This window comes from Strix aluco, chromosome 14 (assembly GCF_031877795.1).
Source record: "Strix aluco isolate bStrAlu1 chromosome 14, bStrAlu1.hap1, whole genome shotgun sequence".
Taxonomy (NCBI): domain Eukaryota; kingdom Metazoa; phylum Chordata; class Aves; order Strigiformes; family Strigidae; genus Strix; species Strix aluco.
Window position 1 is genome coordinate 21493134 of NC_133944.1, and position 23571 is coordinate 21516704.

The window sequence follows — 23571 nt, forward strand, 5'->3', positions numbered from 1 at the left end:
CGGAGCCGCCCCCGGTGCCGCACAGACGCGGTGTCCCGGGTGGGAGAGTCCGTGCTGGCCCTGCCCGGCCCGGCTGGGAGCCGCCGGTGCTCGTTCCGGCGGGCGCAGCGCTGAGGAGCTGAGAAACGCTTTTCTTCGTTCCGGTTTAACGTCAGAGATCCTCGGGCTTGAAAGACATCGTGCCTGAAAACCCTCCTCAGGAGCTAGATGTTTTCTTTCATAAGCCTTTTTAAGTGCAAAACATCTTTCCGTGGGAGAAAAAAAACCCTATATATACAGTTTATTTATGGTTGGTTTCTATCCAGCCCAAGTTGTCCTCCCCTCGTGGTTCCTGCAATATCCCAGAGTCCAGGTACATGCACACACGTGCCAGCCCGCTTCAGGGGACTGCCTGCTTCAGTCGCTGTGTTTTCTGAACAGCATCATCATTTAATTAAGCAGCTTCAGGCCCAAGATTAGCGGAAACTTCCCAGGTAGAATGTCTTAGCAAGAATATTAAATACTGTGTTGCTTCGCCCATGTTTACTGTTCAGCTCTGGAATAGTGTTGCAGCACCTCAGTATATTTTTTTTTTTTGGCATCTGCTTTCAGGAAGAGGAAGAAAGGAGGTCTCTTGCTAGAGCCAGATGAGAAAGAGGAAGAAAAGGCTCAGCAGAATGAAGAGGAGGAAGAGGAAGTGGATAATGTAGAGCAGATGGAAAGAAACAGAGAAGAAGAAGAAAAAAAGAAAGAGGATGCTCTCTGGGCCAGTTTCCTTAGCGATGTGGGACAGAAACCCAAAGCAGGGGCTACCACACAAGTGACGCAAGCTAAGAAGGTAACGAGGGCCTGGGCCTTCACCCAGGGAGTGTGGGAAGGGCCTGAAGCTTTAGAGCACACAGCGTTGGTTCTAGCTGGTACCAGATGGCAGTCAGAGCTGGGAAGAGGCTGGGTTTACCCCTGCCCCATCTGCTTTGTAAGCCTGAAGCCCCACCATGGGGCAAACTGTAAGCTGCTGGTTTCCTTCCAAGTGGGGAGGTCTGTGATCTGGTGGCACTGCTTTTGGAGCTGCTTGTCAGCATCTCAGAGTGTCCCACCGAACCCTGTTGCCTTCCCTTCCCGGTCCTGGGTTCTCCTTGTGACGTAGGAGCAGCACAGCAGACTTCGGTCTGAGCTGTTGGTTGTGGGCACAGCTCTCCCCTGAGGCTTGTGCCTTTCCTGATGCTCAGAAAAAAAGGGAGACTCTGTGTGTGTGTGTGCGAGTGGGGAAACAAGACCTGTGCTGACATCTCTGTGCCTTCCCCTTCATCCTCATACAGTGAGAGGGTCTGGAAGGTGCTGCATGTTGGAATGAGCATTGTAACAAGAATGAACCTAGCTTTCTCTAGTTTCCTTTATAAGCCCCGTTAATATGCTTTTGCTTTCTGTCTGCAGAGGTTTTCTGTAGAGAGAATTCTGTGTGTAATCAGCCATTTAAAAGGATTTGGTTCTTAAAACCAAATGCATGTATTTGCCTTGCAAAACCTTTCACACTGCAAGAAGGTGGTAGAAGTGAAGAAGGTCCAAAACTGAGCTTCTGTCACTAGAATTGTCTATTTATTTATTTAGAGTGGTCAGCCAAAAAAGTATTTTGTAACAAAAGTCTGGACTCTTGACTCAGTGATGCCAGGCAAGTACAGTTCTCCTCACTGTGTGAAGCTTCTTTCTACAACTGCTGGAAGGCAGCAGAACAAGTGTAGTTGTGTAATCTTTGCTTGCAACTTTTAGAAGAAGAGTCCTTTCATCTGAACCCTGCTGCTTCTCTCCACCTCCGTTGTTACTGGCTGAACAGTTGAGATGGTTACAGGTAGAATTAGACGGAGAGAGGAAAAGTTCTCTTCTGAGCAATTCTACTTTTATGGGCAGGTTGCTAAAACACGAGCGGTCTTTGAAAGTTCTTCTGTAGCCTTGAATAATTTACGGAGAGATGCAGTTCCTCTGTTCTCTTTGTGAACTTCTTAATTTGGACTTGTCTGCTCGAAGATCTCTGCGGTGTGTGGTTGCTTTAGAGTAAAAATTCTGGGGTTTATTTTGATTGTTTATAGGGTCTGAGTTTTTTATGTATGCTGTTAAAAGCTGTAGTTGTGACTGAGCAAATTAAGAGGTGCAGATTGCTTAATAAAGGTATCTTCCTCTCAAAGAGCTGTTATTGACAAGCAGCTTAATATCTTCAGGGTTCTCTGTGAAGATCAGCCTTGCTTTTCCTGATGATGGGTTATGTTCTTCTATATGCTTGAGTAAAATTAAACATATTTCTGTGTAATTGACCCTGGCAGCTTGACTGCCTGGTGGTGCTTAGCTTGGAAGAACTGAGTCTTCAGGCTTTTGCTTGCTTTCTGAACCACAGCAGTGTATTCTTGCTCCTTCTTCCATTTAATTACAATTTCACTTTTTTGTGTTGGGTCTGTTTTGAGCTCCAGTGAGAGCGTGGATCCAAAGTGGGGAATTTCCTTCTGGTGGCAGGGGCATTTGTTTCTTTTTTTCTTGTCTGTGGGCGACTTGCTTTGACCAGCCAGCCTAAATTGCAGTGCTACCTGGGGTCTGTCCTTGGCCCCTTAGAGTGATAATTTGGCTTGGCTTCACAAATGCATTGTTTTGCTTTCTCCTTCATATATCTCACAGGCTGAAGAAGAGAAGAGTGGGAAGAAGCTTCAGGAGAAACCAAAAGATTCAGGAAAAGTGACAATCACCAAAGTGTTCGATTTCGCTGGTGAGGAAGTCAGGTAAGCTGGGAGATGTGATGTGTCTGCTGTGGGCTCAGGGCAAACTGGGTGCTGCTCTTCTGCTGACAGGCTGGAGATGTGCTGTGAAGCACGGTGTATCTTCTCCTTTTTCCTTTACACTTTTTTTGTTCATGAGCGCATACAGACCTGAAGGAGAATGAGGCCAAGATTATTCTGCCTGAGGGCTGCAGAATATCCTTATATGCAGACCTCAGTCTTTGCTCAACTTCAAAACATGCCTGTAAATTCACTTAGGCTTCCCTGTCTGCCCAGTGTTTAGAACGGTTGGCAAAGATTCCCAGTGGCTCTGCCACTGTGAAGGTTGAGACAAGGAGAGAACAGCATATGGCCCCGCAGGGATGATGGAAATGTATTTTATTCCTTCAGTCTAGTCCAAGCCCTGTGCTGGGGACAGGATATTTGCTGGCACTTTCCCTGGTGATGTTCACAATCCACTAGAAGATCTGCAGACAGTAAGAAGTGTTCTTCTGAATGGAGTAATAGCCTCTTTTTTTTTTTTTTTCACCTCTGAAACAGCTGCAGTAAATGTGATGGACTGAATAAAATCATCCTTTAGGCTGAGTTTGGCTTGCAAGATGCCTCTCAGGATGCGCTGCAAAAAGGGGCAGGCGTTTTGTAAGTGTGTAAGACCGGAACTGATGGGCCTGGGTGAACTCACTTGAAATCCGAATGCACTGTGACCTTGTAGTTCTTACCGTGCTGTATTTTTTTTTTTTATATGTAGCTGTAAACCTGGTGTTGTCAGATAAGAATTTCGCTTCTATTTTGTGTGACAGCAGAGGGCAGCAGTTCCCAGCAATAACACCCACGCTGCCTAAATCTGGAGGAGGAAGCAGAGAGCAGGGGCTTCCGCTGCTCTTGCTTGTCATGTCAGCACTGCTGCCTGAGCTGTTTGAAAAATCTGAGGAGAGCGATGAGTCATAGTAGCGACTTTCCTATTTCCCTGCACAAGCTGGGCTGTAGGAATACCCTTCATTCACTGGAGAAATGGCAAAGAACTGTACCACTGCAGCTTTTCTGAGAGAGTATTGTCATACTCTTTCTACGAAGGAAAGGCTCTTTCCCATGGACAGACAAAAATCTCTAGCAGATTTACAGAAATTTTGTCTTCTGGTGCACACTCCCCTCCTCAGCTGCCAGCTTGTTTGTCCCTGGCTTTCCCGTTTTTGTTTTTTTTTTCTCGTTCAAATGCAGTGTCCTACCAGGTGAGAATAGCTGAAGCTGTAGGATCGCAGGGCTGTCGTACAAAAGCCATGTTGGGTTCTGACGTAGGATCTGATGGCACACGGCAGAACTGAGTTCCTGGTGCTTTGCGGTTGCATGAAATCATCATGCAATCTTTTTTGGAGTCTGGACATGTCCATCTACATGTTGTAGGTGAGTGTCGTGTCCCAACATGAGCATAGAAGTGTATCACTTAAAGGGGGAGGCTGATTTACAGGGAAACTTGCCTTGTAGGCTTACTTCAAAACATGAGTCTTTCACTTGTGGAAAGGAATTTTTTTGTGCAACTTTTGTGAAGTAAGGACCCTTTAAAGTAGGGAGCAAGTAAAAAGTCTGCCTTGAAGCTTCATGTTTACCTGTCTCTATGAAAAGAAGCCCCAGATAATTATGATTTAAGCATAGAATGACTCAGGTATTGGTCTAATTCTGGATTTTGCATGGTGGTTACAGATTACCTTTACTGGTGCTGCTCTTGCTTTTCTTGGTAATGTTAGTTGGATGGGTCAGGGAAACTTTCCTTCAAAAAGTGCCTTGCCTTATGTGAACAGAACTTGTTCAGGGTTCCTAAGATGCTGAGTTTGTGCTTTTGACATCAGTAACTTATCTCTAGTTTTGAATAGCTATAGCTAAGTTAAAGGTGTATCTTTCTGTACCAGTTGCTTTCCTAGTGTCCTTAGTACTGCTCAGTACTGACTGTTTCCCTTGGGGAACTGCAAAGGAATTGATACAAGTTTCTACTAATTTTTGATCAGCTGGAGCCTGGGTGACAATGAGACTGTACTCCTGCAAAGCACCAAGGCTAATGTATTTTGTTGTTTACAGTAGCCATTGTATCGACAGGTTACAGAGCCAGCAACAGAAAGCTTGCAGCAAGGTCCGGAGGACTGTTTTCTGCTGGTGCCAGAGTTACAACATGCTACTTTCTGTAGCCTTTTGATAACGGAAAAATCCTTCACATTTTTTTTGCCCACTTGATTTTTGTGATATTCAAAGCTGAAGCTTTTGTGTTGTTTGTCACACCTTGTGTCTCTAAATACATTACACTGTTAGCTGTGGGTAGGATATAAGGAGTTATCACTGCTTATAGCTACTGGTACTTTCCTGTAACGGCAGTAGGTGAGGGCCAGAGGGCTGCTTTTTCTTTAGAATAGCAGGGGGTTGCCTTTGCACCAACCTAGTCTGCAAATGCTCTGAATACCAAACACTGACTTCCTTGCCTGGGGAAGCAGCTGGCAAATTGTTGGTTACAAAGGCCAACACACGGTAGTTGTGTGTGTGCGTGTTTCTGGACTGAAAGAACTGAAATGAGAGAGCTGTCTCTGTTGCTTTCTTTTCTAAATGGTTTGAGGCTACTTCTGAGTGTTGCTCTTTTGAAAGCTTGAGAAGAATTTAGATCAGTATTTAAGCACTGATAGATTCAGGGCACAAATTTCGACAGTCTGCTCACTGAAGCTCTTAACAGAAGATCATTTAGCCCTGATCTGTTGCAGAACAATTTATTTTCTCCTGTGAGAAGACGGTATAATCTCTCTTGCGTGATTGGAGTAGCAGAAATCTCTTGAAAGAAACCTCCAGCTACAGGGCTGTGCTCAAATAGTGAAAGATCTTCCTCTTTCAGCTGTCAGCTCCCCTATAGGTTATTGTTGCACTTAATGTCCATTTTGATTAGTCTGTACTTGTATCAGTTGCTAATGCTGAACTTCAGGTTGGGAGTATTACAAATTAGCAATTACCAAATAAAGAATTAAGTTTAGTGGCTTTTAATTTTATAAAATACATGATTTAGTATTACCTTGTAAAACCAAAGTTGTTGCATCCTGGAACTAGAAACAATCTTTAAGTGATGTCTGTGTTTTCCAGTTGTGACTTCTGTCTGCTTTTCCTTCCTCCCTGGTGTTAAATAGATGAGGAGCAGCAGGTGACTGTCACCCAAATGGCTGTAATTGTGGGCAGTGGGAGCAATTTGCAAAGGCAGTTCAGCATCTAAATGGAAGTTCAACTCATTTCTCACTGGCAGAGGAGATTGAAGCTCCTTTGAAGCCTCTGGTTTATGAACTTGCCTCATGATGCAGGATGTGTGGTTGCATTATTAGGGAATCACATCCCTGGTGCCAGGGTTTATCTGCTGCAAAATGTAATTTGCTGTATGATGAGGCTTGTTTTCTCTTTGGCACTCCAAACTGCTTTGGCCCTGGGCTTTCTTTAAACCACTGCTGTGCTCAGTGTATCAGAATGGTTCTTCTGTGCTCTCCTCGTGAAAGTCAACTTTGTGTCCATCCAGGACTGCAGCAGAATGCGGCTCACACACACGGAGCTGGCCCAGCCGGGTGGTGTCAACTGCAGTCAGTGTAACAACCTGCAAAGTCGGGTCACTGAATGCTAGCAGGAGTAGGTTTTAGTTTGAAACATCTTCTGTGTACCTTCATTTGTCTTGTGGGAGGCAAAACAAAGTTGGGAGGAGTAACAGTGTCTGGCTTGGGTGCTAATTCAGGAACGGGAGGCCTGTGTTCGACACCCGGCTTTGTTCATACGTCATAAATCCCAAGTAGAGGACTCAAAACTAGAAGCTTCACATTTCTGTGCATATGTGCTTTGTTCGTGTGACTTAAATCCGAAGCTTTACACACTCAGGTTGTTATTCTTGTGGGAATACTTTCCTGGTACCGCAGAGTTGCTGTGCTGTACCGATAGTGTTGTGTTGTGCTGGCAAAACTGGCTTGTGCTGCTTCAGTGACCCTCAGCCACTTCCCCATGTGTGTGAACAGAGCAGCCAAACCAAAGTACAGCCGTAGTAGGGCTCCTCTCTCTGTCTGTCACTGGGGAGAGCCCTGCTCTTTTCCTGAAATCTGGCAAGGTGTTCCTGTCAGAGCTTCCTTTACTTTCCCACAAGGCTGCCTTCTCCAGGAGTGCCAGTGTTGGGGATCCAGAAGGACTCCCAGCAGGCTGGGCGATGGCCTCGGACCCCTGCACTGTGGTCCCTTGCTGCCCACTCCCCACTGCTAGTAGGTGGCAAATAGCTAAATTCTCGGAGACGACTGCTCCTGACCCCTGGAGGACTTGTGGATTAGATTTTCCACTAACCCTTGAGCCTTTTTCTTGAGCGTCTTTGCTGTGCTTGCAAGCTCTGAACCTGTTTCAGCACTCTTGTGCGTCTGGCAGGTGTTCCTGTGATGTGAGTAATTCTTGGCTTCTTGCCACATGTGGGGCCAGAATTGTCATGCAAGCTGCATGGCCGCTGGCAGCACGCTGGGGCTGGATCCATGTAGAAATGTTTCAGGAAGAGATCTCTTCTCCGTGTCTGCAGTGTGAGCTCCCTTCTGCTGTCTAGATGCTGGGATAAGTGAGTGCGAAGATCCAGCCAGTACTTCTTTGCAAGCTGCGTGTCTTCCTCTTGCTGAGCAGCTGATAAGTGCTGAAGGCATCATTATTACTGCTATGTCAGAATTGCCAGACCACAGAGCCCTCCCTGAACCTGAAGCATTTACAGCCAGGGAGCTGGGGGTTTACTGTGGGACCTTGCATAACGGGTAAATGTTTGTCCAGGGAACTCTCCAGTTACTTTCATGTTTGAAGGCTGAGCAGATGGGTGAGATTTTGCTGAGTTTGACTAAAGCTCATCTTTTCAGGTTGAGCTCAGTAATCTTTGTCTGCTTCTTAAATGCCTGTTTCCTGATTAATTCAGGCTGCTTCTGAAAGTATTTTTCAGTGTTTGCCTGATTAAAGCTTACTGTTGCTTTGAAACTCAGTGCTGGAATGCCCATGTTTGGTGGGGCAGCAAGCCCTGCACAGGGAGAACTCTCAGCTTAAATTCACAGCTGTGAAAATCACCTGATTTATGGGGGTCTTTTTTTCTTGCTCCAAGCGACAGATGATGACCCAAATCCATGGATATTGTTTGCTTTTTTTTTAGATTGCTTTTAGGTGTGTTTTAATAAGGCATTTAGTCCAGAGGTATATACAAAGGAGCGGAAGGCTCTCTCATGTTTTTGAAGTCCTTGAAGGCTTTAGAGATGTAAAGAGGGAAAATCCTTAGCTTTCTTACAGAACTTTCTGTCCATGCACCTCAAAGCACTCTTTAAAGAAGTGCTGTTATTCCCCATTTGGGAATATAAAACTGAGGCATGCTGGAGTCGATCACATCCACCTGATGCACTCCTGGATCTCGTGGCTCAGGATACCCAGGGAACCAAGCTTCACCTGTGCATTGCATATACCTAATCAAAGTAGGAAGAGCCTGGTGCCAAACACACTGGGCAATGAGCGGTGTCACGCTGAGTGTGGGACTTGCTGCTGGCTATAATGAATACTTAAAAGTTCATACATTTTGGAGAAGGATCTGGACAAGCTCATGTCACAAAAATTTGGGCTGTTATATGTGAGACATGAACTCCATCTCGGGATGAGGGCTCCCTGCTGTTGACTCTTACAAGAGACCAGATTTGTGACTTAGCATAGCCTCTGGTCTCCCACAATATGACTCCTTTTATTTGTGTGTCCACTGTGCTGCAAGGAAACAAGTTGTGCTGACTGTGTGTGTTGAGTTGAGGGGCAGTGTGTATGCTAGGTGAGGGAAGATGATGGTTCACAGTCTTAAGCAAAATACAAAGTTTTAGAGGTACATAAATCATCTGATTTAATAACCAAATAGTTAAAAGCTTAAATCATTGTAGTAATTACTGGGGTTTATACTGGCTGAGATTGATATTTCATCTGCCACAGTTGAAGTGTGGGGTGAAAGAGAACTTGATTTTCATCTGTTACTGTTTGTAAATGTTTGCCACCTAGGATGTTCATGGAAAAAACCTCATTGCTCATTCTGTGTTGCTGCTTCACAGGTTTTCATCTTACCTTAAGGATTCAAGAAAAAAGGATTATTCAGAGGAGACTGTTCTTAAGTTGGAACTTAAGGACCTTAAGTTGGATCAGTGGGTTTTGGTGGTGAAATTCATGACCTTTTGAGCAGAAGCAGCAAAGGTGAGGTGAGGTGGCTGATGGGCAGGTTCTTGTCAGGAGGCTTGCCTGGGCTAGTAAAAGGCCTTTCTTGGCCAATAGTGCATATCTCCTTTGTACAAGGATGTCACTGATGATAGGAATTTTGCAGACAGGGCTACAGGCCATGGCTGAAGTTGTTGGGTTTTTTTTGGTGTCCCATGAAGTCATCAAGGTCAACATATCCTTTAACGTAGGCCTGGTTGAGTAGGGTGGTGAGGTCTGAGCCCAGTCTGTGGTGTTAGCTGGGCTGCTGGACTCCTCACCTTGGCAAGCTCCTCAGGAGAGCTGTGCAGGGCTGGTTAAGGACTGATTTATTCCCTCGCAGCCAGGAGAAGTGCTGACCTGTGCGCAGCAGAGCTGAGGTTATAATTCAGTACTCTGCAGTTGTACAGTGCTGTTTCTTGGGGATTTCTTCATGCTGCCTCTCGTTACTGAAATACTGGTTTTCTTTTTTTTGATCTTGGCTCATCTATTGAATAGACACCTGTGTCCTGGACTGCTCACTGTTTCTAATCCCAGATCTGCTGTCCTCTTCCAGAGCTTCAGCCTCTTGATCCCAACCCTTTTCAGGAGAGAGCAGTTGGAAATGGCTGCAGGAGAAGCAGATCAGATATCTGAGAACAGCCTGAGCTCTCCAAAGTTTCCAGAGCTTCATCCTCTTGATTTCCTTCTCAGTGGCTGTGATGTCCTCTCTGCTCTTTACATGACAACTGAGACCAACCAGATGTGACAAAGTTGGGAAGCAAAGGGGTTTTTCCAACTTTGGAAAAACCAAGTTTCCAAGCCAAGGAGTTTGGCACACTACCACGTATTTTATTGCTTTGCTTTGAAGACAGTTAAGGTAGCTGTCTGAGCAATAGCTGCTGCTTCTGCTTCTTCCTGGCAAGCACTGAGCAGGAGTGAGGAGAATGCTGAGGCTGATAGAGTTAATGTATTTGAAGGAGAAGGGGAAAAAAGAGCAGGGAATTTACTCCCACAAGTCTCAAGATTTAGAGCTGGCACAGAGAACAATCTTAAAAATGTGTAATTGTCCATCTGTGTTCTTGCTCTGTGGTCTCAGCATGGCTCTGTCAGATGTGTTGGCTAATTAGCACTGAGAGAACATGTAATACCATTAACTCTCTCCTTACCTTGTGATGCTTTTCAGGAAACTCAGTGGATGAATAACAGCAAGGGGTTGGCAGCAGCGTGCTCACACTTCTTGCTGGGTGTGAATCTTGGTCATTTGTTTTGTGCTCATGAGATTTTGTGCAATGCTGAGTGAAGGCCGGTGGCTTTTAAAATCAGGAGAAAGATCAGCAGTTTGGGTGTGTATCTCTTACTGCTGATGTAGGTGATGTGGTGCGTGTCAGATCAAGGCTGATAGGTGTGTGACATGTTCCATGTGTGCTTTTTTTGCAAAAGCCTTTGCTGTATTGCTTATACATGTGAGTGAGAAGGCAGGTGAACATTACCAGAATCTGTGTCCTGAAGCCTTATATTTAGAAAGCCCTGCCTTTTTGTCCAGGCGGATAGCAAGTGATACACAGCTTCCACCAGATGAGGTAGATGGGTGTTGTCAGATTAGATATGGAAAACCATGAACTGAACTAACGGGCAGAGAAGAAAGAACTCGCTGTATTTTGGTGTGCTTTTTGCAACAGCTTTGACTACAGTAGCAAGGAAGTGTTAGGAGAAATAAGACAAATGAATTTCAGTAGCCCCTTGAAAAGCCACTCCAAAGTCCAGCTTCTCTGACTTCTGGGTGGATGACCGGTGATGCTAGGAGTTCATAGGGTTTCATCCTCAGTCCTCCTTGGCTAAGGAATTCTAGAGAAATGTATTCCAGCCACTTTACAGTGACATACCACTTCCTCAATGAGGCTTGCACAGTGCAAAAACCTTGGCTTTTAAGATTTTTCCAGAAATTTAATCTGAGCAGTAGGAGCCTGGGGATGATGCCTTGGGACCATAAGACAAATCAAACCACCTGGAATTACATGGAATATCAATGTGACCATAGTTTAGAGGTGGCAGTCTAAAAAGTGACTGGTTGATTTTCTATAAACAAGCACCAAAATGCTGATCTTGGCATAATGGAGTGTAGGAAGCAGCCTGTTCCTGTCCTTACACTGTTGTTATTCTTAGAGGTCAGAGCATGCCTTGGTTATCCACAGTTTATATTGGCTTTTTCCAATTTAAAAAACAGCTTTTTTTTTTTTTTTTTCCCTTTTGGAAGCCAGTAAGTGAAAATGTTATCTTTCAAAAGATGCTTAAGAATGAAAGGGACTCAGGGGCCTGTTTTGATAACCTTTCCTCTGTGTGCATCCATTCCCTCGTGCTTCAGAATTTTCTTGGGGAATCCTGATGTTGTACAGTGCTGATCGGCAGGACGGTGGCCCAGAGATGAGGTCAGTAAGTGTGAGCAGGAGCTGTGTTGTGTGCTGGTTCACTTGCTAGGCATTTGCCTTTCTCAAGGGCAGCTGCAGAAATTAAAACTTTCATAAACAGTGCGACAAACCTAGCCAGAACTCTAAGCCAGAGCACTCGCTTCTAAAGTAAATCACGTTATGGTCTGCTTAATGTGCTTTGAGAAGGGGAACGGCTTAATGAACAGCTTCGATTCAGGGTTTTCATTAGTAGATGTACAGATGAGGCTTCTGCTTAGAAAGGGAAATTGAAACACAGAGGGGCTGCGACTTGCAAAGTGTTACACAGTAGTGCCAGCTTTGTCCAGTGCGTTATCTGGCATTCACCAGCATGCTGACTCCTGTCTCCCTTTATCTTACCATGCTCGTGAAAATCCCAGTGACCCAGCAGATGTCCACCTCAAAGTCATCTTATGCCTCTAATATGGCTTGATGCTTTTAAGGGAGTAATTGATGTGCGCTGGTTTCATCTGTGCACTTTTTGCTGGTAATTAGTATGATGAAAAAGAAGGCTCAGCTGGGATCTCCAAAGGTGGGAGGAGTCTCAAAGCATCTCCAAAATGATGGCTTGACCTCCAGATTAACTTGGGTATTTCTAGGGCTGTCAGAGCTGTGGTATCTGAGTGCTGCATCAGCTTTGGGAACTGGATGACCAACTGCGTTCTCCCATTTTTAGGTTCTTCTAAGTATTTTCTGCCTGTGTTGTGTGTAGTTAATGTGAAAATCCTTAAGAAAAAAATCCCACCCTTCCCCAGTAGGTACAGGAGGAGACATTTTTTCTGTATGTGGCTCTCAGACAGTTTCCTGACTTAAAAATCTGGAAACAGAAGGTGCTTAGTGACCTATTCAGGTCTCACAGGGGCTCTTTTGCGGTTAGTAAGGGGATCTTTTGTCCCTCTGTTCATGCCTTCATCACAGGGGCCTCGGATCCAGTCCTAGCATTTTGCTGCTTGCCCTGTTTACCTTGCTTCCAAGCTGCTGCCTCATTCCCAGGAGCTCCAGGCTCAGAAAGGGGCTTTTGATGTCTGGTGAGATGCTGGCAGAGCCTGCTTTGCAGCCCTTGGGCCTGGGGTTTTCCCTGCCGGAAAGCGCAGCTTGGGAGATGGATTTTTTTTCTTTTTTTTGTAACTAAGATTTTGAAACAGGAGGGTTTCTATGTTAGCCTGAAGGGAAGGCAAAGCTCTTCGCTGCCTTGCTGTCTCATTAACACATTACAAACTGAGTCAAGCTTAGTCTGGCCTTTTCCCCATGGGGATGCTTCTGCTTTGTAGTGTGTGTTGGCTCCTGTTGTGATCTGTGTAACCTTTGTGTCCACTGTTCATAGCTGTAAGCGCATTTTGAACCCCTGCTCTTGAGAACAACGATACCCCTTCCCTCAGTAAGATAAAAGATCTGTAACGCGAACGTTGCACTACTTTGCAGGAATTGTGGGGTCGCAGGGATCTATCTTGCTTTTGGCATGCTTGTGAGTCATGGTTAACAGGGTCAGAGACTGTCACGCTCACACGTACAGCGTCTGTTCACTTGGGTTGCTCAGCTCGGAGGTGTGTTCCATAATTTGAAGTTAATCCTTTTGGAAGGTACAAATAAAAATGATGGGATGCCTCAAAGACCGAAATGCAAACGGCATGTTGCAATTTTAGGCTGGCCATGGGAATAGTTATCCGATGAAGCAAGCAGAGAGCTGATGCTTGGAGAGACTTAAAACTGGGGTGGGTAAAGCTCCAGTCAACAAGGAGGTGAAGCCTTGTGCCCTTTCTGTGGGTCAGCTACTCCAGAAAACCGTGTTTGTTGTGCTCCACCTATTGCAAGCCCCAGCGGGAGCTCGGTAACTGGAGTGCTACTTCCCTTTGGATTTAGAGAGCCTCTTGCAGAAGTATCAAGCAGAAACCCAAAAGGGGCAGCTTGGTCAGCATCTCAGTTGGCAGCACTGTCCATACGTTTTCTTTACATCTGTGACAGAGTCTTTGTCATACAGGAGATGATGGAAAATCAGTCGTCTCCTTCAAGGTTTACGAGGTTAGGGCATGGATGTCAAAAAGCACATTTTATGCATTGCTGATGTTAAAATACCATTCATCTCTGCTTGTTTTCAAAAGAATTTGTTTGAGATGCAGCCTGAGCTGACTGCTTGGATAGCAGCACACACCTGCTGCGAGGAGCAGCGCCAGGCAGGCAGCTTGGCCCTCGCCTGACTCCAGAAGAGCTCTGATCAGATTTTGTTTCTTTTTAAAAACCAGCCAGCAGCTTCTGTGCAGATAGGCAGCCCACAAAATTATCAGTCACTCCAGCCTCGTCTTGTCTGTGTTGCTTCAGGGAATAGGCTCAGTTTCCCAAGGTACAGCTTCTCCCACCTGGTTTGAAGAGCAAGGTTTGGAGAATATTGGGTTTTTTTTCTGAAAGGGAGAAAACTAATGTTTTACTTTGAAATTAGAAAAGTGATGGGGACCTATTAATTTTGGCTCTGTTTGCTTTACACCAGGTAATCCAGCATAAAATAAATATATACCCAGCGTGCAGGCAGATGTGGCTTGAGGTTCAGTTGTGTGGGGACTTAATTCTCTCCTGGAAAGTGCTGAACATGGGCACTCCAGCAGCTTCAGGATTTTGCAGGCTGGAGCACCTGCCTCTCATACAGTGCATCTGTCTGTGGAAAGCACCCAGGACATGGCAACTCAAGCACAAGAGTCCACCAAAAAAATATTCAGACAAAATATTCCTTTTGGCTCAGAAGGGATTAGGTTTTTTACAAACCCCTGTAGATGAGTATTGCTTGCTCCTCAAGTGATCATTCCAGAAGGCTGGAGGATACTTAATGAGGCTAGACACAGATGGGGAATATTGAAAAAGGATAATTAGCCTCATTTCCCCACCCCCCACCCCACCTTGATGTGTGATTCCCCAGAGCTAAAAACATTAAGTTCGTGTGGAAAGTTTTATAATTGTGTCAGGTCTAAACTGGGGCAGGTTTCCCAAGTGAGGACTGTGTGTCCTGAGTACAAGTGGTGAAGAGCTGGCATTTTCCAGAGCTTTCACTCTTGCTCTCTCTTTCTCAGCATGGAAGTCAGGGGAGATGGTACCTTTGTGCTGCTGTGATCAGGGATCTTAACTTTCTTCTTCAGCTCCCAAGTCCCCTTATACCCAAATACCAACAGGTGCTTTCTCAGCCTGATGTGCACCAGGCATTTTAGGAGAATGCAGTTGTGTTGAGCCACCTAGGGGTAAGTTGGAGGGATTTTGGCACTTGGGATGCCTAAGGTTGCTGTTAGACAGCAGACTATGGACAGAAGCCTGCAAGCCTTCTTGATGTGGCTGTTTGCCTTTCCCAGCTTCCCCTATCCTGCCTCTGAGACCTTGCCTCCTTTTCCTGGCCATGCAAGGAAGTGGCTCTGCTGATATGCTTCTGTAAGGGCTTGCAGGGCACCTCACTGCTGAGCTGGGCACTTTCCTGACACACCACACGCTTGGCAGCCCTTACGCTAGTTCTGTTTCTTGCAAACAGGACTGGATTCAGCTGTGTTAGAGCAGAGGCACCTGACCACCGCACTGGGGTGAACCCTGGGGTGTGGGTGTTGTGCTGTGCCACGGTAGCAGGAGTGGGATGATGTGATGGAGTGAGACTTTCCTCTGCACCTGATGTAAGACCAGAACGCAGGAGAAAAGCTGGTGCATTAGATTTACTCTGCCACTGAACCAAAGCATGAACATTTGGTTTTAAGCCCCTTTTGCAGATTAGCTGGAGCTGTGTGAATGCGGTGCTCATTTTAGCCTGTATTCCTCCTTTTTAGCTGCTTATGTGGCTAAGGGGACTGCTGGGAGCAGATCAAACACTTGTTCTTAAATTAGGATGCTACAGTTCTGTACTATAAGTGCTCTGTGGAACAACTTCTGGGACAGCCCGTGACAGCATGTGGGTTGTCTTCATGTGGTTTGGTGCCCAGCATACAAAACTGGGGCCTTTTCCATGCACGTAGGTTACAGCAGTTCAGTTGGTAAATGTGAAGGGAAGGGTGAGAAGTTCTTCAGTGGAAGATGGAAGTAACGTACCCACAGCTTGGCACCAAACCAGCAGGCTGGGTGGGTGTGGGTATGCTTGGGTACCACTTTGAGCTTGGTTCAGAGATGAAGGGCCCGAAGGAGGACACCTGTAAGTACAAGAGGCACTTAGTGATCTAGTTTCTAGCACGTTTTCCTTATAATAACGATATAATATGGAAGACCTTTTTATTTTACAGTTGCACCTTGTACAGTAGGCATCGTCTGCGCTACCAGGCTCCAGCATGGTCAAAAAAATTCATAACTGTTCTGCATTTTGGAAGTCTTACTATGCAGTTTAGTAGCATAGCAGTATAATGAAATCTTTATGGAAAGTGATGAGAGCGAGTGGTTTTGTGTGTGAATTACAGGGTCTGCGAGTGGGCGAGACACTAGCTACTTGTTTTATTGCTGACAATATACTTATTTTCATGTTTATTCCTGGATTACAATGTGTGAATAGCATCCTAGTAAACAGTCAGGCAAATAGTTATTTATCAAGTATTTAAAAGTGAAAGGTCTTGTAATTTTCCTTAGTAATGACTGTGATTTCTTCCAGCTGGATTAATGGCTCCCATTTCTCCCCATGAAGAACAAGAAGTGTTTTGGTTTCTACATGGAGAGTTATTGTCTCCCATAATAATGCAGACCGGAGGATTTTTTTTCCTTCCTGGCCTGGGATCTGGGAAAGGTTGAAATGTTCATAACCTGAATTAATACCTTGTAAAGCACTTTAATATTCTTTCTTTTGTCATTCCTGTTGGAGTGGTGCAGGAGTCGGTGCTGGCATCAGCCCAGCAGCAGCCTGCCTCAGAGCTGCTTTTGTTTCAGTTTATGAGGCAATCAGTGGGTCTTGTGATGGAATTGCCTTGAAAGGTCACTTTTAATTACGTTTCTGACGCATTCCTCTGTCCCCAGCTGGGCAATGCTGGTGGAACAGGTTGCCTGCAGCTTTGTGGCTCTGTTGCTACAGCAGACAACTTCAAAAATATACTCTAGAGCAGCTGCTGGCAGGCCAAAGTGGACAAAAGAAATTGAACTAAGTGTTATGTTCTGTGCCCAGTCGTTGTTGTTGGTACCCTGAGGTGATGGAGGAAGCGAGTATCAAAGCCTAAGTAATCCCTTGGTAATAACCTCTGTCGAGCCCTTGGATAGCAAGGTGATTTCTTTGCTGCTGAACTGATGGTCCAAATTGAAGGGCTGTGCCAGATCCTCCCCGCACATCATGTTGAGGGGCCACAGCAGGTAGAGGTTTCTCCTTTCTCACCCTTTCTGGGATTGACCATCCTTCTGGTCCGAGAGCTGTGGCTTGTGGTGCTGGTCCAACTCTGTCATGCTAACTCTGTCAGACTGCAGGCTGGTAAACCCTCCCTGGAGCCATTTTTCATGTACATCTTAGCTTTGGGCCTTCCTCAACTGGTGGGATGGACGTTGTTCAGTTTTGTCTCCGGGTTGGAGAAGACTGAAGGTAGTTGTGAAGGTAGCTCTGCCACAGGCTTTGAAGACCTGCTCCCCATCGTGCGTGTCCAGATCCTGTAAGCTATGTTAATTGCCGAATTCCTGTAGGTTTATGGGAGCTGAACTGGGCTGTCATCTCTTAGCACGACAGTGCTAAGAGTTAGTGACAAGGCGTGCTTTCTGTGACCTCTGCTTCCTTTCTCGACCCCTGCCTCCTCTTGGTCCTACACTCTTCAAGTCCCAGAAATGTGCAGGGTCTAACAGTTGGGATCTAACCCAGGAGCAGGTCCTGTGGCTGTGTTGAGGCCAATGCAGAGCATTTTTTTATTTATTTTTTTTTCCAGGGCATGTGGTTACTGTGCTATGCTTCTGAAATTCCTGCACGCTTGGGGTCTGCCTGGTGTTTCTCACGGCGGCTTGCGTGCTCCCTGCACACCAGGGGTGGACCCTGATGGTGTGAGAGTGCAGGGGGGTGACAGGAGGAGGGGAACCGTGCTGGGAGCCAGTGCTGCAGAGTGCATGAGAAATGGTGCTGCTCCCCAGCTGGGCAGGGGATGGAGCCAGCTCTTTGGATGCTGCATTTGAAAATAAATAGGCTGCGTGATTGTATTAATCTGAACTCAGCACTCGTGGCTTGAGGGGGCTCTGTGGGGAGTTCTGGCTAATTGCTGCATGAAGACGCTGAGTTTATTCTGTCAAAGGAAATTCATGGACGCAGAGTATCCTTTGGCGTATGACTGCTGCATGATGTGACTGTCCTTGCCAAGGGCAGTGATTGGGTGGTGCATTTGGGATGTCCTAAATTGTGATGACGCTTTTGTTTCTTCCTGAACTGCTTTTTTCCCCTTTTCCCACCCTGGTCCTTTCCAATCTGATCAGCAAACACTTCTACATATTCATAACATGGGATTTGTCTCTATCTGCATGACTGCCACCGGTTTGGAAGGCATGTGACAGTGCAGGGGGGGAAACAGGGTTAATCTCTTCCTGCAGTGGCAGAACAAGGCTGAGCAGGAGGTGTACAGCACAAGAATTCTTATTTCTGAACATGCCTTTTCCACTATTTGCAGTCTGCGGAGGAGGAAGAACAGTTTCCTTTCCCTAATTACTGCTTCAGATGCTGATTCACTGTCAGGACGGGGACACGGGTGCACTAAGTGTGATTTCAGGGCATCGATGTCTCCGGGCTTATCGAATAACTACGGCGCTTTCCTCGCCGCCAACCCAGCAGTAACCCAGCTGGGCTTGTAGCTCCTGGGGTTTCTCCACGTCCATCAGCCAGTTTCTACGTGGAAGTTGCAGGGTCAGGTTGGTGGGTGGAGGCAAGCAGCAATTAGCCTGACTTGTAACCAGGGCAGATCCTCTGACCGACGAGGCTTTCAGCCTCTCATCGACACATGCTCTAGACCGGGGACGAGCCTGCCCGCCCTTGCTGGCCGCAGATGCAGCCAGAGCCCTAGGCTGCGGGAGGGTAGGATGGAGGATGGTGTCTTCTGGGCTGGCCCAGCCATGGGTCAGGCTGCCTCTACCCACAGCGCTGCAGGGCCCCAGAGAGCCTCACAGGCCTGGGCTCCAAGGGAGCAAAATGGTTAGCTTGGCAAGCCAGGGCAACCTCATTAAGAGCTACTGAGAGTGTGAAAAGCATGTCGCTGGAGGCAGGTCATTGTAAATGAGGGGGCTAAAATAGCTGGGGTTTCCTAACAATTAATTATTGAGTGGTTTTCTAGAGATTCTTTCTCATGTTTGTAATTTGTTTCCTGCTGTAGATGCAGTATTGATTTATAATTTTTTCAACTTCAATATTTTGTGCCCTCAGGGCCTCAAACAAAAATTAACTAGAAAATGAGAGAAAATTTCTGCGTTCTGCCTTGTCAAAGCTTTCTCTGCCGTTCCCCATCCTCGGAGCTAGTTTCCATGCTCCTGTTTGGGTTGCAGATGTTGCCAAGCCCGTGTGCCGTGGGTGGCGGAACAGCTGTGGCAGAAGAGCTGCCTCACTGACCAACAAATGAGGAAATCAAGAGCCCAATTAAGAGCCTAGAATTGCCCCCAGTGACCCGAGCAAAGCATTCAGTAGCTGCTAGTGAGACAGGCCTGTTTGAATGAATAAGCATTCCCGTTCATTTGAAGAAAAAGAAACCTCCTCCCCCAGCTCTAATTAGCTACACTTTTCCTTTTTTTCTGCCACGAGTATAGAGGGTTTGTCACTGGAATGAAACCTTAACAAGATGCATGTTCTGCAGCTTGCAGCTGATGGAGGTGATCTCTGTGCAGGTGGTGTGTGGACTCCTGTACCTGTTTTCTGTGTTTCCTTGCTGGATCTTTGTTTTTGCTGTTGTGACTACAGCTCTTCCTTACCCTCTGGTTTGTCTCTTTTCCTCCAACAGGGTGACTAAAGAAGTGGACTCAAACTCAAAAGAAGCTAAATCTTTTCTGAAGCAGCAAGAGAAATGGCAGTCAGCAGCTCCAGCTTCCCTCCCGACAGTCTCTGGGTGAGTATGTGGTTTCTCTGCCTAGATATGGACTCTTAGTGAGAAAGACAGCACTCGAGCCAATAATATAGGCTCTGCGGTATTTAAATTAATGGGTATTTGTTTTCTGCAGGATTTCAGTGGGAGCAAGACTAGGCCTGGAAGGTGTGATGATGTGGGGGGGAGGGAAGCGGGGGAAGCAACCCATGAGTCCCAGTGACTCACTTCATAGGTTCAGGCTCAGATTTCTCAATCCTCATAAATCATTCATCCTAGTAAGAAAATATTGTTTTGAATGTCTTGAGCAGCCTGATGAAACTGCAGGTAGCCAAGGAACATGCCTGAGATTGCCTGCAGTTCCTTTGAAAGGTGCTTCTCAGGACCATAAAAAGCCATGACAGGCTGGGCTGTGGCTGCTTATAAACTTTGGGGAAGCATTTGAATGAGAGATGCTTTTGCCTCTTTGATGTTCTCTAATATCATTTCAGTATGGATTTGTCACTTTCTGTTCAAGCTCTAACGCCTAATTCTGAGATTATCATAATGCTTGTCAAAGATACAAAGAGGTCAGGTCCCCTGTGTGTCTGACGTGCCACTCTGTGTGGTTCCTGATGAGCTTGGGAAATCATCCGCTTCTCAGGAATGGAGGAGGTGTTTCTGTGTTCCAGCAATGATTTTTATTTAAGTCAGTCATTTGCATTTATATTTGAAAGACATAAACTGCGTATGAGTTGGTCACATAGAAACAACACCCATCAAATAAATACATTGTCCTTCCCATCTGCTGAAGAGCAATTCTCCAGTGTGAGTTAAGGCTGCCTTTCCCTGAGATGGGCTGTTATTCAGTTGCTGCAGCTGGATTGTCACTCACTTTTCCAGCTAAGTGTTGCATAGCTTGTAGTTAGATCAGGGTGGTGAAAGCATAGTATGTGTGTGTGACTCTTGACAGCTGCTGTTCCCTGAGATGAATGAATGCATAGATGAGCACAGTCTTGGTGCTGTTGTTCATGCTGCACAAGGGTTTGTCCCTGCAGAGCTCATTAATTGTAACTTAAGTGTTGTGTACAGGGTTTTGTGCTGGAAAAAACTTGCCTTGAGTTGGACTGGCATTCTTTGTTCAATCTGGGCGGCCACAGAGGTGGTTTGGGTGGCAGCTGAAGCTGGGGCAGCTCCTTGCCGTGCACACTGCTGGTGGTCCCATGTCTTCAGAGCTGCCTTCCAGTTCCCCCAGCAAACGTGCTGCTGCTCTGAGTGCAGGCAGCTTTGGTAGCCCACTGGGAGAGCCCCACGGGCTGCTCACCTACCTGCTCTGCTGAGATCCATGTTTCCTCCTGTTCATCACTGGCCCAGGGGAGGAGGTGGATGGCCAGCAGGCCTGCATGGCCTAGTCATTACCAAGGTGCACAGCTGCTTGTGCTGGAGCTCTGATCACTCAGAAGAAATAGCCAGAGCGCAGTTTGACTTAACGCTGCAGTATGTGAAGTGAAGAAGTTACATCAAATATGGAAAAAAGGAATAAAAATCAATATAAGAAATAATGAGTTCAAGGACTCCTTTAATTTTCCTCCAGTGTGATTATTTTGGAAGCAGCTTAATTAGGTCATCGTTCAGCTTGCTTATGTGTGATGACCTACTGATGGTTGCTTGCCCAGAATGTGAGGTGGCCTGGCTGTGTGGGAGGGAGGGGAAAAATACCCTGGGCTTGTACATCTTGTCTTCCTTCAGAACAGCAAACCCTCATGCAGTGCAGTGCCGTGCGCCTTCCCTTTCACAACCTGCTGCAGAATATCCTGGTTTAATACTACGGCAGAGGTGTAGCAGTGGTGTTTTGATCAATGTGTGGAACAGCCCAGCATTCTTGAGGGCTTAGCAGCCTGGCCAGTATGTGCCCTCTGGTCTGAGTGCTCCAGGGAGTCTTCTACCTTGGGATGGTATCTGAGACTGATCCCCGAGACTGCCAGCAAACATGCTTGCCTTTGGGTTTAGGAGGGTGCTTCCAGCTGGGAAGTCAACCAGGTTATTTTCAGGTGAGAAAAAATACTAACAGGCTTGCAGTGTTCCTTAAAGCCAGAGGCGAGTCCCTTATGTTAAGAAAATTACAAAGGTCAGGTTTTAGACTTGGAGCCAAGCTATTGTCCAAGCCCTGCTCCTCTGGAGCAAAGAGCCACAAGCCTCAGTGACGTGCCAGAGCAGCACCCAGGGACCAGCAGAGCATGGCATCACCTGATGGTTCTTTGCTGGTGCCCTTTGGCTACTTAAAATAGAAAATTTGGGGGAGAAGTTTTGGTTCCCCTTGTGCATTACAGGAGAGCCCCAGTCTGGGTCAGTAGGCAGAAGGCAGTGAAAAACATGTGATTTGCCATCCTAGACATGCCTGTGGACACCCGTTGTGCTGTGAGTCCTTGTCAGCCCCCAGGAGCTTTGTCAGCTATTAAAAAAAAAAAAAAAAAAAAGGCAAAAAACCTTGCCCTGTGTGCAGGGCATTCGAGCAGCTAAGAGTGGCCTCTCCATCCGGCTTTTCTTTCTTCACCTTGCAAGCAGCTTGCATTATTTCTAGATGCAGCCAGCCTCCCCTTCATTTATTTAATTTCCCTTCTCTAAACAGACAGAAGTAATCCAGGAAAGCAGCGGTCGCAAAACCAAACATCCGGTTCCACATCTCCTCGTTACAAACCCTTGCAGCCTAACTGGTCCAGGGGAAGGGATGTTTGGGGCTGAAAGTGCATTTCCTGAATGTGTTTAACATCCATACCGGATGTGCTATAAAAAGCTAGATTTGTGCTCGTGAGGGACATGGGGTTGGTTGGAGGAGAATAACTTAAACACTTGGCTGTAATTAAAGCCAGGAGTACAAAACAACCCACCCAGTTTCTCTCAGCAGGCTTTGCTAGAAAGGTCAGAAGCCCTTGTTTCCCAGGGATGTGATGGTTTCCCAGCCTTTCCATTATTCCCATCGTGTCCCCCCATGACACCCAGCTAGGCAGCAGTCTGTCAGCAGTGGGTATCAGTTTGTTGGAGGGATCTGGGGTTGATACTCTGTTCCAGCCATGTTTGTTAGTTGTGTTAGGTTGTTAGTTGTGTTCTTTGGTTGTGTTAGGTTCTCTCTGGTGCTGTCAGAGGTATCAGATGTGATGAAGGGATCCACCAATGCCTTCTAAGTTGCTGTCACAAAAAATGGGTGGAAGGCTCCCGGCATTCAAAAAAAGCCTTCCACTCACCCCACTAAGCCGTCTTGCCTGTCTGCATTTTAGGGCTTGTTTCTGGCCCTGACCACTGCTCCTGGGCCTTTTGGGGGGCAGCAAGAGTAGCTCCTGGCTGTAAATGCATGACCTGATGGAGGGGTCGGTCAGCTCTGTGGGCATTCCTGCTGCTCTGAGAGCTGCTTTCAGCCCCCTCCCCGGGCCAGGCGGGACCCACAAGCTGGGTCCGTCATCCTCTGCGCTAGTAATCCTATTTCGCAACCACCATTTCATATTCAGAGGATGTTAAAGCAAATTAAATCCACTGTGCAGCTTACTGCGGATTGATTGTGTGCGTGTACTTGTGCACGTGTGACTTGAGACACAATGCAGGGGTTGAGCTGGGAAATACCTGCACAGACCCAAGCCCTACGGCGTGAGCGGCTGCGATCTGCCCATCGGTCCTTGATGCTTGTCAAAGCACAGCAGCGTTGCATAGGGAACAGTGCTGCTGTAGAAGTCCTGAAAATGAAAAAAATGTACTTGGTGGATCTTATTTGAGATTCTCCTCTAGGCAGCTGTTTCTACACGACCTGAACAGGAGCCAGGAAGAAAAAGAGAGGTTTTTCACTGGCTTTGTTCTTGTCTTTGCTTATTACCAAAACCATTTGTAATTAAATGTGGACTTGCTCACTCAGCCCAGCTGTTGCTTTTCTGTTTGATCCTGCCTGAAATTACAGTGGTGGATGTGTGACCTCCTAGGCCTTTTCATGCCTTGTAGGCTGGTATAAACACAGGGTAGAATTTGCCTTTGAAGCAAGCGGGCACCACTCCCACGGAGTTCAGGAGGTGCGGTGCTTGCCGACCCCTGGGCTGAGTTTGGTCTGTGAGGGTTTGGACCTTGGTGCAAGACCCAGCAGGAGGAGGCAGTGCAAGAAAGCTCTGACCCAGAGACACATACTTGCCCTGAACAGAGAAAACAAGATAAACTCTAGCCTGTTCATTGTGGATGTTTTCCTCCCCTAGTCTACAGTAGAGCAGTTCA

At 46.5% G+C, this 23571-nt stretch overlaps 1 protein-coding gene across 2 annotated transcripts in view; it reads left to right on the forward strand.

The window, feature by feature from the left end:
- Positions 1-23571, forward strand: part of CFDP1 (craniofacial development protein 1) — a 67437-nt gene that overhangs the window by 327 nt on the left and 43539 nt on the right. For both annotated transcript variants that reach the window (XM_074839562.1, XM_074839563.1), the window contains exons 3-5: positions 592-817; positions 2641-2741; positions 19264-19368. In XM_074839562.1, the coding sequence (XP_074695663.1) occupies positions 592-817; positions 2641-2741; positions 19264-19368 (432 nt within the window). The remainder of the gene's footprint in view (positions 1-591; positions 818-2640; positions 2742-19263; positions 19369-23571) is intronic.